Source organism: Zootoca vivipara, chromosome 9 (assembly GCF_965207765.1).
Source record: "Zootoca vivipara chromosome 9, rZooViv2.hap1.1, whole genome shotgun sequence".
Lineage (NCBI taxonomy): Eukaryota > Metazoa > Chordata > Lepidosauria > Squamata > Lacertidae > Zootoca > Zootoca vivipara.
This window is the reverse complement of record NC_142592.1, coordinates 1,483,704-1,496,596: the sequence shown is the minus strand read 5'-3', so window position 1 is coordinate 1,496,596 and position 12,893 is coordinate 1,483,704. Positions and strand designations below refer to the sequence as shown.

The 12,893-nt window shown below is 41.6% G+C and overlaps 1 protein-coding gene across 3 annotated transcripts in view; it reads right to left on the bottom strand.

The window, feature by feature from the left end:
• BEND7 (BEN domain containing 7) overlaps positions 1-12,893 on the bottom strand; it is a 56,480-nt gene that overhangs the window by 21,466 nt on the left and 22,121 nt on the right. For all 3 annotated transcript variants that reach the window (XM_035127127.3, XM_035127128.3, XM_060279476.2), the window contains 3 exons: positions 12,315-12,614; positions 5,818-5,940; positions 4,764-5,029 (listed from right to left, as the gene is read on the bottom strand). In XM_035127127.3, coding sequence (XP_034983018.2) covers positions 4,764-5,029; positions 5,818-5,940; positions 12,315-12,614 — 689 coding nt within the window. The remainder of the gene's footprint in view (positions 1-4,763; positions 5,030-5,817; positions 5,941-12,314; positions 12,615-12,893) is intronic.

Here is a 12,893-nt window from a genome sequence, read left to right as displayed (position 1 = left end):
TTGCGGTTTTCCAATTTAAACAAATCAAAGCCCAAAAAAGCAAAAAAAAATTGTCTTGCAAGCACGGCCATAGAAAAATTCGTCTTGCGAGTTTTTCGTTGTGTGAGGCATTAGTCTTGCGAGGTACCACTGTATATTTCTACCCTGGTGGGGAGTTTCCCTTCAACAATGCATAGGATCATGGCAATGAAAATAATAGAGTTGGTGCAATAACACAACCCTGTTTAACACCTGATGCCACTGTGAATGGTTCACTTTGAGAGCCATTGTGATCCGTGATTATTGCTGTCATATTATCATGGAGGAGCCAAAGAATGTCCACAAATTTATTTGGCAGCCAATTTTCAGAAGGACAGTCCACAGGGTGGTATGATTTGGTTTTGCTCTCTGCATTTTTCTTGAAGTTAAAATCATATCTACTGTACCCCGAGAAGATTGAAAACCATTTTGGGATTCAGGAAGGGTATCCTTGGATATAGTTAGGAGGCAATTTGCTAAGATCCTTGCAAGAATTTTGCCAGCCACAGCTAATAAACAGATGCCTCAATAGTTTCCACAACCCGTTCTATCACCTTTTTTTTAAAAAAAAAAGATTGATAATTTTGGCATCTCTAAAGTCTGCCAGGATCTCCTCTCTCTCCCAGGATTTTTTCGATGAGCTTGTGAAGTTGCTGTGCAAGTTCAATTCCACCCACTTTGAAGACTTCATCAGGTATCCCATCAGGTCCACTGGCTTTGTTATTTTTTCATTTGGTTAATAGCTGTACACAACTCTCCCAGATTTGGAGATACTGCAAGCTCACCTCTAATTTGTTTTTGAGGGATTTGTGAGGGGACCTCAGCAGCTACGAGGGAGTTGCGGTTAAGGAGATGCTAGTAATGTTCTTTCTCGGTAACAGGCCAGACACCCACTTCTGCATGGGCATGCTTTGAATTCACAATTTTTATTTAATGAATTTATTTTTTACAGTAGAAGTTTTCTCAGAGTACACCATTTGCTTAGGAATTACTGGTGCAGTCAAAAATGGTAATCAAGTGTAACATTTCCGTATGGCAATAAGGCATTGTAGGAAAGTGTTTGCAAACATTATCACACAGATCACTACCAGGGGCATATGCATCTCCCATACTGGTAGTTCAGCACTGAACTTACTTTATTGATTCATTTGAAGGAGGCTACAGAAATTGTGCCCCAGAACTACATATTTTGCAAAGATTGTTCTGTACAGAGAGAAAAGAGGCAATCTAAAGGTTGAGTGATTGGGTCCTTGCACCAGTTTGACCATGAAGCTGCCGTTTGTAATACAGTAATCAGCAAACAGTTTCAATGGGTGGCCTTAAAGAAAATCACTATGTCACACCCCCAGCCAACTGAGATATGGGGATAATAATATTGATCTGTCTTTCAATGCTATTCTAAGACTTGGGATCACTAAGGCACTGTTTACAAAGGCATTCAATTCTCTAAAAAGCAATTTCTATATGATAATTACATAGTATTTTGCATACATACGCTTCCCCTTTCATTAAAATTGAAAGATTCAAAATGGAAAGATTACTTAATTCAGCTTTGAAGGTTACCCTAGAAACATATCAAGAGTCTTAATTGTGGCTAATTCACATAATTTAGTTAACATGTATTTGTAAATTGGACAAGTGGAGCCTGCAACAAAATGTTGCAGTGTGGAGTGGTCCAGCCATTCCATTCACTCCAGCCATCAGAATTCCATGGCCATTGAGCATGCTCACTCCTCATTGGGGTCTTGGGGTTTCCCTCCAAGCTGAAAATTAATGAAAGATGTAAACCCAGGCTTCCAACCCGATCCTATGCATGTTTACTCTTATGTAAATCCCACTGACAGAGGAGTGTGTAAAGAACTGAAACATGATCCCATACAGTACTCAGAAATCCTCCAGAGTTCATTCACCAAGGTCAGTTCCCAAGCTAGCGTCCAAAGGAATGCAAGCTTCATTCACGGTTTTAGTTTTCAGTCCTTTGAATATGTGATAGCGCAAACGCCAAACCTTTCCTCTATGAACATGACAGCTAGATACATTTTTTAAAAGAAAAGGGCAAGTTAGAATCATAAAGACTCCTACAAAGGACTTCATCCCAGTGGAACAATTTGCCAGGCTTGAATAAAATCACTAAGTACAAACACCCTCTAGAAATTATATGTACCTTTCACAAACTGATGCACTGTAAAACACTGTTCTTTCACAACAGCTGTGAAACCCAGGCCCTTAATGTGCCTGTCCACATAGATGCAGATAAATAAAAACCTCACCCCCCCCTTTTGTTATGGGACAATGCAAAATAGTGAATTGCCAAAGGTTGTGACTAGGTGAGAATATGAACTCAAGTCTCACCAGTCTCTTTCTAAATGGCATTCTCTCCCCACAAAGATAGAAGATTCACTCAATGCCCTTCAAAGCAACTTCCAAGTTTTGTTGTTGTTTTTTAATTATATTGTGGTTATAGATGTAAAACATAAATATTTTAAAATAATTAGCCCAAGACTTGATGAAGCATTCTGTAAAAATCAATAAATAAATCTAGCATTAATTACTACTCTGCCTGAATTCACTCACTGAGCAATGAGGCACTGCCTAAAAATGTAGCCACTCTAGAAACCCCAAACAAAAAACCTTGAACCTGTATGTTCAAAACATGGAAAACGGACGGGCAATCTGAAAACAGGTCAAAATAATAAAATCACTTACAAAACTGAAAGAGAAGTTTCCAATCCTCTCCTTGCACAGTCATTTCTGGGTATAATTATAATTACATACAAGAACCACAGAAAAGCATTTAACCAGTTGCTATGTATCATTACATAGAGTCTGTCGGATGACACACTAATCTAATTACCGGTGTAGCTCACATCTGTGTAACTGAATTATCATGACTGCTCTTTTTTATTATTAGTTTGCACTTCTAGAAGGTACAATATTATCTACAGAATTTCTTTCATTTATGATCATTGATACGGAATTTAATTATGTTCTCTGAGCTTGCTGTACTTAGGAAATTGGAAACTGTCTTCTCAAAATTAAAAAGGTACGTTGAAGAAATTAATGATCAGCTTACTCATCAGTGAACTTTTCAGCCATCATCTGCTTGAAGCTCAAACAAAGCCAACTGGCCACCCTCTTGCTCTCCTGATATTCATTCTACAAACATCTAATCCAAAAGGAGAAAATGCCAAGTGCGCCTTTTGAAATCCTGGCTCTAGATTTTGACATTTACAATTTCAGCTCCCATACTTCGTCTACCTTCACAAGCACTCATGTAAGCTTTCTTGGTGCTATGAGAGAGTATAAAATTGGGCAGATCAGTCTTATGGTTGGGATTAACCACCAGTGGCCCAACTAGTGATTTGCACAAGTTCAACTCACAAGTGAATGCACTTCTGGTCAGCAGATAGGAAATCCCTCACTTCTCTTTATTGTTAAAAAGGTTCTGCACAGCCTTGTGATGTTGCTTCCACAGGACAGTTCTTCCTAACATATTATAACCATTAACACGGACAGAAAAAAGTGACATCGCTTTAGCTTTCCACTTGTTCTAGCATTACCTATGGCAGGGGGAAGGCAGAACAAGCTATTCTAGTGCTACAGACTGAGAAGGAATACATTTCATACAAAGGCCTCACCCTTGCCATCTTTGTCACAAAGACCCTTGTGAGATACAGCAAATGAACCAACCCATGGGAGAATTTGATTCTGTAATATCACCCTTGGTTTTACCTTGGCAACTGCAATAATGCTAACAAAACACATATTCTGTAGCAAGCCTCTTGCTTACCTGTCCCCCAAACTGAATCCAAGTACACGCCTCTGCATTTGCTCACCATCCTCCCTTATTATGTTTTTCCTCCCCCCCCCCCCAATCTCATCTCTCCCTTCAGCCCACTGACCTTATGCACATGCACTGGTGACACAGCATAAATAATAACAGCAGCTACTTAACTTGTGCACTTTTTCCTAATGCCAACTGCACTAATCTGATTAAAGAGAAACAAAATAATAAAAAAAATTCCTTCCAGTAGCACCTTAGAGACCAACTACCGTAAGTTTGTCATTGGTATGAGCTTTCGTGTGCATGCACACTTCTTCAGATACACTGAAACAGAAGTCACCAGACCCTTATATATAGTGAGAGGGTGGGCAGGGGTATTACTCAGAAGGGTGGTGGGAATGGGTGATTAAAGAGGAATGAGAAGTCAGTTTTTAAGATCTGTGGATAACTGACAAGACTTTCGTAACTCGTGCGTGCCCCTTCCCTGCATCCCTGACATCTTCACTTTCTTGAGGAGGAGGGGATATCATGATCTTAGTACTTTAGCACCGACTCTTAAGATTCCCTCAGTGCAGCTGCAAAACCACAAAATAATTCCTTCAATTGTCCCATGGCTAAATGCTTCCCAATATGCTTGTGAACAAATGAACAAGGCCTATTCAATGCTAGGCTCAACAGAAATGTTTTTGGAATGATTCCCTCAGGGGCATACTAGTACAAAACATGAAACTGGACAATCATATGGATTTGTTAGGATATAGTGTGTGCATACAGATCTTTCCTGAAAATATAAAGTATGTGGATGGTCATTCCTTATGTTATTACCTGCGGATGTAGAAAAGATCCCATGGGAAACCGACATTCGGCCTGATCCTAAGACTTACGACACTACCTACAACACCTGTGACATTAGGTTTGCACTCTTAACAGGGTCTGTTCTGCCAGCACCTGGTCAACTTACATCTGAAGATGAAGATTCAAGGACAATGCCAAATCCTGAAACCTGTGACTCCAACTTTGAGGATGATTCAGCAGCTTCCGCACTAGAAATTTCAGAGTTTGCTGATAGCTTTTTCTCATTCTCTGCAGCGCTGGGCTTTTTATTCACAGTAAGAGGTTCAATAGTCTTTGGAGGTATTTTTTTCTTTTTATTTCTCTTTCTTGAAAGTGTTGATTTCTGTGTGCAAACCAGAGGAACTGGGGGCGGTTGTCTGTTCTGAGCAGCAACTGAAGAAAGAAAAACACGTGAGTACACTTACAAACATGCATCAAAGATGACAGTTGCCAGAGCCCAGACTCCTGACCAGTTCCCACCCTCTTATAAGAACCAACTGCTTGAACCAACAGCTGTGGGCGGAGCACTCTCTTTAAGCTGGCTGGCTACCCTTCTGTCTTTCAAACACCAAAGGGCAACACACTCTGGAAGCCTTTGTATAATAAAGAGTCCCTTGCTTCCCCAGGATGCTAGGAAGGCTTGAGGAGCAGTCAGCTGGGGAAGCCGGACACAAATGGCTGCTATGGGGAACAGGGCATAATGCAAAAATCATGCTGAACAGGGGAAGTCAGCTATGTTTTGCTGATACTGAGATCACACCCACACTCAACACCCTGTTGCTGCTGTTGTCTAATAACAACAGGGAACATTCCTCAGTACTGTACCAGGAAAAATATACAACTTGGCCACAACACTCTTATTTCATGGAAATCGCTTAGATGTTGCCTGCACATTTTGCCCCATAAGTTTCTTTCTAGGAGGGCTAGAGACTCACTTTTTTCAAAACGGGAAGCTCAGAGTTTGGGGCACCTGCCCAGGTACACTACTAGAAGTCTTCAAGGGAACCATGGTACCTGTGGGCACTGGGTTGGCAATCCCTGATCCATACCATCTGGGCACCAGTCTTTAAGACCTATGCTTTCATGAAACAGACATTAAAAGGCACTTATAAGGCAGTCTGTCTGCAGACTGAAAATTATACCTTGATAGTTCAGTTTTTGAAAAAGACAGACTATCTTACCTGCTTGGATCTGCATTATCTTTCTCATGGTTTTAAGCTCCTGAAGAATGGCTTGTAATGCTGGTTGACAATTACAAGTACAACAATTTGAGCCAGAGGAAGTATTAGCCACTGGAATTTCTCCTGCAGGAAAAAGGGAAATTAAAACAATGATGCAGGACAAGAATGTCTTCACAGGGTTTTAATGCTGTCTGATACATGCTGTTAGTAAATTGGAACCTAAAATTAAAACTTCCACTGTGATACTTCCACACAAATAACATTTCATGGCATGGTAAAGTCTGCACAAAACAGCAAACACAATGTAAGCTCACAGCAGGCCTCCTTATTGTCAAACTAGTTCATTGTGGATAACAAGAGCACTGAACCTCATTACAGAAACAGTTGCTCTATCATGCACGGAACAACCCAGAAAAACCCTTCCTCCATATGACAATACCCTTAGAAAGAATGAGATAGCTGTGTAATAAGTTATTTAATAAAAAAACTAACAAGTCTAAAATGGATTGAATGCTGCTTGTTGCTTCACAGTATTAAAAATAAAAAGGACCGAGTGCTCCATCAGCAATTCTGTGAAGGCAGAAAAATTCCACAACTTTCCCGTTCATTGTGATGGTGAACTCCTACTTCCCAGTTTCTTTTCAAGTATTGCTGTTGAAGGTTGACAACTATATCTGTACTACTGCACTTCATACTGTCTCCAGGATAGGTTTGTTAAATTTATATTGAATTTAGAACCTGCTTCCCAGCTAAAGTCTGAAGGCTTCCTGCACTTGATTTCAGGTGTCACAGGAACACAGAACGCAGCCTTGTACTAAGTCAGGCCATTGGCCTCCCTAGTTCAGTACTGTCTACAAGGACTAGCAGAGGATTTCCAGGGTTTCAGCCCAAACTGGAGATGCCAGGGATTTAACCTGGGGCCTTTAAAACAGAAAGTGTGTGTTTTCCATGGCTCTTGGCTGCTGAGAAATTGAGACCTTGCTGCCCTGGGCTCAGGTATCAATTTCTGTACTTAAAAACAAGGGTCTTTCCAGATGTTTCCAGCACAACTAATGTCAGTTGCTACATGAGGTCCAGGTAAAATGACTACGGAGAAAGCATTTCCATGATGGGGACATGCGGCAGGGACCTAATCATGCCAGGCAGGGGCCCTATTTAGGTCTCTGAGGCCGTTTTCCCCAAACCATGCTCACCTGCCCCACACCTAACAGTATGATGTGACATCAAGAGTAGGGCAAGTAAAGATGTGTCTGGGATTGGCTACCCTAGAGAGCTGCACATTGGGAACTTCCAACTGCAGCGGAAGGGGCTGCTGACAGCACACATTAAAGCTCTCAGCGTTGAACAGCTGACAGCAATGAGCAAAAGCACTATAAGAAAAAACATGTCTTTTGCAGTTATTTTGCCTATTAAAAAGAATATTTTAAACGGAGTCTGTCTGTGTTGTGTGTTTTGAGAACTATGCTTAGCAAATAAATAATATTTTATGAATTTGTCCCTTTCGTCTTCCAAGTTTTTAATATTCTGGTGAATATCATGATAAAATTTTGACAAAGCAAACCTTGGAATAAATTCATGCTCATCTTTTCTGCTACAAATATAATGCATTACTAATGAGGTATGCAGGTACTGAAGCCCCATTTGAAAACCAAAAGGTCTGTTTTCCTACTGTGGCACGGGGGATTTACATTATAATTCCTATTAGCATTGATAGAAATTACCCATGTAAATCTACCCTGTGTACAGTAAATGGAAAAAAGAGACCACCATTATTTCAAATCAGAAGCAGGGCTCTGCGAATTCATGCATATTTATGGAGATTAAAAAAACACACACACCAAAAAGCATTTCCATCATTTTTCTACAAAGCAACAAGAGTAAAACAGAACACTTTACAGAATGTTCTTATTCAATGTTCAAAGCATCACCTTTATCCTTTTAAAGAATAAAAGCACTTTTGTCTGTTTATTAAATTTAACAGTTTAAAAAAAATCAATTTCTCACTTTTTAAGATGACTACTGTACTATCTTAAGAACCACCTCTTGCTTTGCTCCTCCCTCTATGGAGGAAATAATGTGAATTGTTTTGGCTTGCACAGCGGCACAACAGCAAGAGCAAAAAAGAAAAGGAAAGGAAAGATCAATGCTACGTTTTTCTCTCTTCGCAGGTGCCTTTCAGACAGCAAAGTCAATATGTGAATACCACAGCTGTATTCCCAATATTCATATGGGAAATATCACAACAAGGCTAGTAGCACCTTTAAAAACAAAACAAGCCAAAAGCAGCTGCCAGTTTCTCTGGCTAAACTAACAAAACCAGTCTCCATGAAATAGATTCCCCACAGCCTAGAACAGGGCTCCTCAAACTTATTTGGCCTACTGCTCTCTTTTAAGAAAAAAAATTACTCAGTGTCCCCCTGGAAATCTACCTTCTTTAAGTGAACAAACAGAAAGATGAATTCTTTTATGTATCTATATTTCTACCTGTGTCCTACAACATAGTAAAGAAATATGTTGTTGTAAATAAGACACCTTATTCATTCCACAACAAATGAAACATGTACGAACAGTTTTTAAAAACTAAACGAGGAAGTGGACTAGGCCCTGGCATTAAAAACCCATGAGGCGGACCAGAGTGAAGCCAGCCAGCTCAGTCCCATCCGCCCCAGGGATGGAGGTGGCGCCACACTCCGCCTGCCATTGGCCAATGGGAAACACTGGCCTAGAAATTACTGGAACAAGGACCGGTCCTATTGTTGAGCACCATGAGGCAGGAGATTTTTGGTGCTATTAAGGGTGGTCAAGTTGTCAGTAATATGCTTATTTTTTATAAAGAATATGCCATCTGCCTTGCATGGAATGGCTTACATAGGTGGTTCTATGTGTTCTGATATCAACAACAGGACCCAGTTGGATGCACCATTCTCAAGATTACAACCACTGGGCAGAACAGGCACAATCAAAAGTTGTCTTCTATGAAAATAAAATCTGTATGAAGATGAGGCATATGCAGAGCCTTCCTGATTGCAGAAGCCATATAGTTTTAATTCACTTTTGGTCTTATTTCACACCGCTTAGAGACGACTGTGATTAAGTGTTATACAAATTATTAGAATAAAGTAAATACATAAATAACCCCAAAGATCTCAGATTGCAGTTGTTTATTATCATGGAATGAGTTGTGTAGGCAATACCTAATTCCTGGTTCAAGATTGGCACAGAATCATAGAATTGTAGAGTTGGAAGAAATCCCAGGGTCATCTAGTCCAACCCCCTGCAAGGCAGGAATCTCAGCGAAAACATCCCTCCTAGATGGCCATCCAACCTCTGCTGAAAAACCTCCAAGGAAGGTTGGAGTCCACCACCTCCCAAGGGAGACTGTTCCATGTTTCACAGCACACCAGAACACATATTGGCCCCTGAAGGGAAGCGATATGATTTGCCTTAAGGGACTCTGTCTGTGCAAAGGGACAATTCAGGAATGAATCCAAAAACAAGCAGACTCAGGGAGACACAAGGGGCTTCCACTGGCCTGCTGACTTTAAACCTTGCCTCACACACCTTGCAGTCTTCTTGTAAAGCAGCCTTTGCCATTCTGGTGCCTCTAGCTGCTTTGCACCACAACTCCCATCATCCCCAGCCAGGTCTGTGTGCTGGCTGGGGATGATGGGAGTTGTAGTTCAAAACATCTAGAGGACACATGGTTGGCAAAGGCTGTTGTAATGGGAAACATTTCACATTACTTCAAAGCTCTATAAATGCTAAATACTGTACAGTATTACAGTTCATTGGCATTGCTGCTACTTGCTTCCTTCCACATTAACGTGTTATACATTTGATGTTAGCCACTCTGAGCCCGGTTTTGGCCAGGGAGGGCAGGGTATAAATAAAAATTAATTATTATTATTATTACCTCCCTTCTATTCCTTTGTCTTCTCTATCCTGTGAAGACATTTCTGCCCAATAACAGGATTTGCCCAGTCAGTTAAAGCATGCCACGAACACATTTGATCCTTTGTACAGACTCTGCCCCACAGGTCTCAATTCAAAGACCATAGCCTGCCCCCCCCCCTCTCTCCAGGAGAGGAGGAATGCTGCACAATAACTGGGTTGCTCTTTGCCCCTGTTCCTGGGTACAGTGTGTGTACTCAGTGCTGGAGAGGAGCAGTTCTCTGTCTTCAGAGGAAAAGGCTCATTAAATGGCGCGTCACTGCCACAGCAGGAGAAGGTAGCCTTGCTGATGTTAGCCACTTTTTTGGACTCAAGTCCCAGGATGAGAGCACCAGCTACCCTGAAGGAATGCATCTGATCCCACACAAAGACAAGAAACAATTCAAAACCTAAACACTTTCAGCTCATGGAACTCTTCTCTTGCTTCACCACCTTAAGAAAGCAGCCATATGGCTGAAAACACATTACAGGCGCCCCCCACTTACATGTGTTCTGCTTGCATGCAACCGTGTTACACAAGCAGTGCTGGGAAACAATTAAACAATTCAATTCAAGCAAAGAAATGGTGGGAGAGAGAACCCACCCACGGGGAAACCTTACCTGGAGCCCAAAGAGGATGTCAGTGAGGGCGGAGGAAGCCCCAAAGAGACTGGAGGTGCAGGAGGGGTTTTTTAATGCTGCTCAGCTTCCCCGCCTAACAGCTGATGTGTGGGGTAGTGCAGCAGCAGCAGCCTCTTTCCCACGTGTCCTCCAGCCTCCTGCTGGTCCCAGAAGTTCAGTTCTAGTTGTGGGTATTTTTGGATACAGCAGTTTTGGTATGTGTCAGGGGACCTCCCTACAGGGAGCCTCCCCCCATCATCCTGACTAGCACTTCGCCTAGCGAGAGCAGCAGCAGCAACGGGTCAGGTGGAGGAAATGAGGGTAGGAGTGGAATGGAGGAGGCACGGCTCAGCGATGTACCAGAGCCCCTGCTCTGCCAACAAGTAGGAGAGGGAGCACAGCTGCTTCTGGTGCCCGAATGGAGGCGCGCACCCAAACACAAGGTTAGAGGGCGGCTTTTCAGGGTGCCCAAGCTTTTATGCTGGCCCCGGAGCAGAAGGGCGCCATTGCCAGATTCTGCGAGTGACTAGGGGATCATGTTTTCCGCTATCTCTGCACTGTAAATACTATGCACAATAAAACTGTTAAAGACATAACGGACTTGGGCGTATTTACTCAGGGGTAGCCGCAACAATCCCCTGACAGTATGGATTGGCTAAGAGGGTGTTTAAAGGGTACCCCCTCTTTCCTTATGCACATGAGGCCCCATATGTAACCCCTAAGTGGGGGGTACCCGTACTGCATTTTTCACATTTCAAAGCAAACAAACATAATACAGTTAAGAAAAAAATAGTTGTACTATGCTGTAGTACTATCCTTCCTGTGTTCAATCTGAGCCAATGCACTAACAGAAATGAAACTGAACATAAAAGGGACAGTATTGTTTCCTCTTCTGCACAACTGAAAATTAATACACACATTGATGTAATAGATGCAAGTGATGAATGTTTGCATCTATTACAAGTGATGAATACATCAATGTCTTTGTCTACATACATGCAACCAACACTGCAAGTGGAATTATTAATAGCATAGTCAAAACCAATTAATTTTGAAAGGTGGATTTTGTGGGTGCACATTCACAATTCCCATCTATAATTGCAACAATCAATACAAACCTCAAAGGCAAGGCAACTTCTTTCTATGATATAAATTAATTTTGACCAAGTAAAAGAAGGCTATATCTAGTTATGAAATGGAAATATTATTGCTAAGTGCCAGAAGCAAATCACATCTTACAATTAATCAACTAAAACAGTGGCGGTAACCATATGCCAAGCCATATGCCAAGTCCAGCAACAAGCGCATGTCATTCCAAGCACATGAAAGCACCCTCTTGTGCGTATCATATTTCCCCCTATAGTCCACTGAACCACAGACAGGCAGAAGTGTGGCATGGAGGAGGCAGGCCCCCAATTATGAGCCACAAATGTCTTTACTTGTTGGCCATTCATGAATTAAAGAAGGGGTGGGGAACCTGGACTTGATCATTCCAGGCCAGGCTGTCTGGGGCTGATAGGAGTTGGAATTCACCAGCATCTGGAAGCTCACAGATTCCCTACCTATGGACTAATCTATCATTATGATATACTCTTTGTAGCCTTAATATAAAATGCATTTTCAGTGTACCTAAGAAAACATCTTAAAGAGGTTTAAGATCAGCTCTTGGTCCAAACATAAAAACCTTAACTTTTTACAGTAGACAATCATACAACTTTCTTTGAATTTGTATCTGCTTTGTATGCAGAAGGTCCCAGATTCAATCCCTGGAGTCCCTGCAGAGTTACTGCCAGCCAGGATAGACAACACCAAGATGAGCCAATATAAGGAAGCTCTTGTGTTTCTAACATAATGGCCAATTATTTTATCCAAGTAACTCAGCACTCATTTTTTTAAGAGAACAAAACAAATAAGCAGTGGTTTAAAGGTATAAATGTGGATCATACCATTTGCACCTACGGTTCTTGCTTGGTTCTGGAAGGTTTTGGACCGAGTTCCATATTGCCCTGAATAGTGGCTTATCTGGGGGGATAATTCATTCCAAGTACCACTCTGAGTTGGGTGGAGGTTTGCCTGGGTTTCTGCAGGGGGGTTGAGGCGCTGAGCCCAGGCCAAATCTAAGTCCTGGGGTTCTTCCTTCAGTTTTTCTCCTTCTTTGCCAACTCGCTGATATGTTCTTCCAGTGCTGTCATTCAGTAATCTTCTCATCCCTGTAATTTGTTTTTTAATTTCCCGGCTTTCATCTCCTAGAGAAAACAGAGACACAGTTATCACAGTAAATTAGCAAAAATGGTAATGATACATATTACTACATTTCAGAGGACTTTGAGGATATCTACTTTCTGAAATGCATGCCGATTGCCATTGCACACACACCTACCGTATGTATAGGCAACTATTTTGTTGCCATGTGTCACAGTGGCCGGAGTGGGCTACTTCAGAGTAACGACGCTACGCAGCTCTGCATTTTATTCTTTTATTGGTGCTGCGTATTTACAGTGCTGAAGTCATTGCTATTTACACGG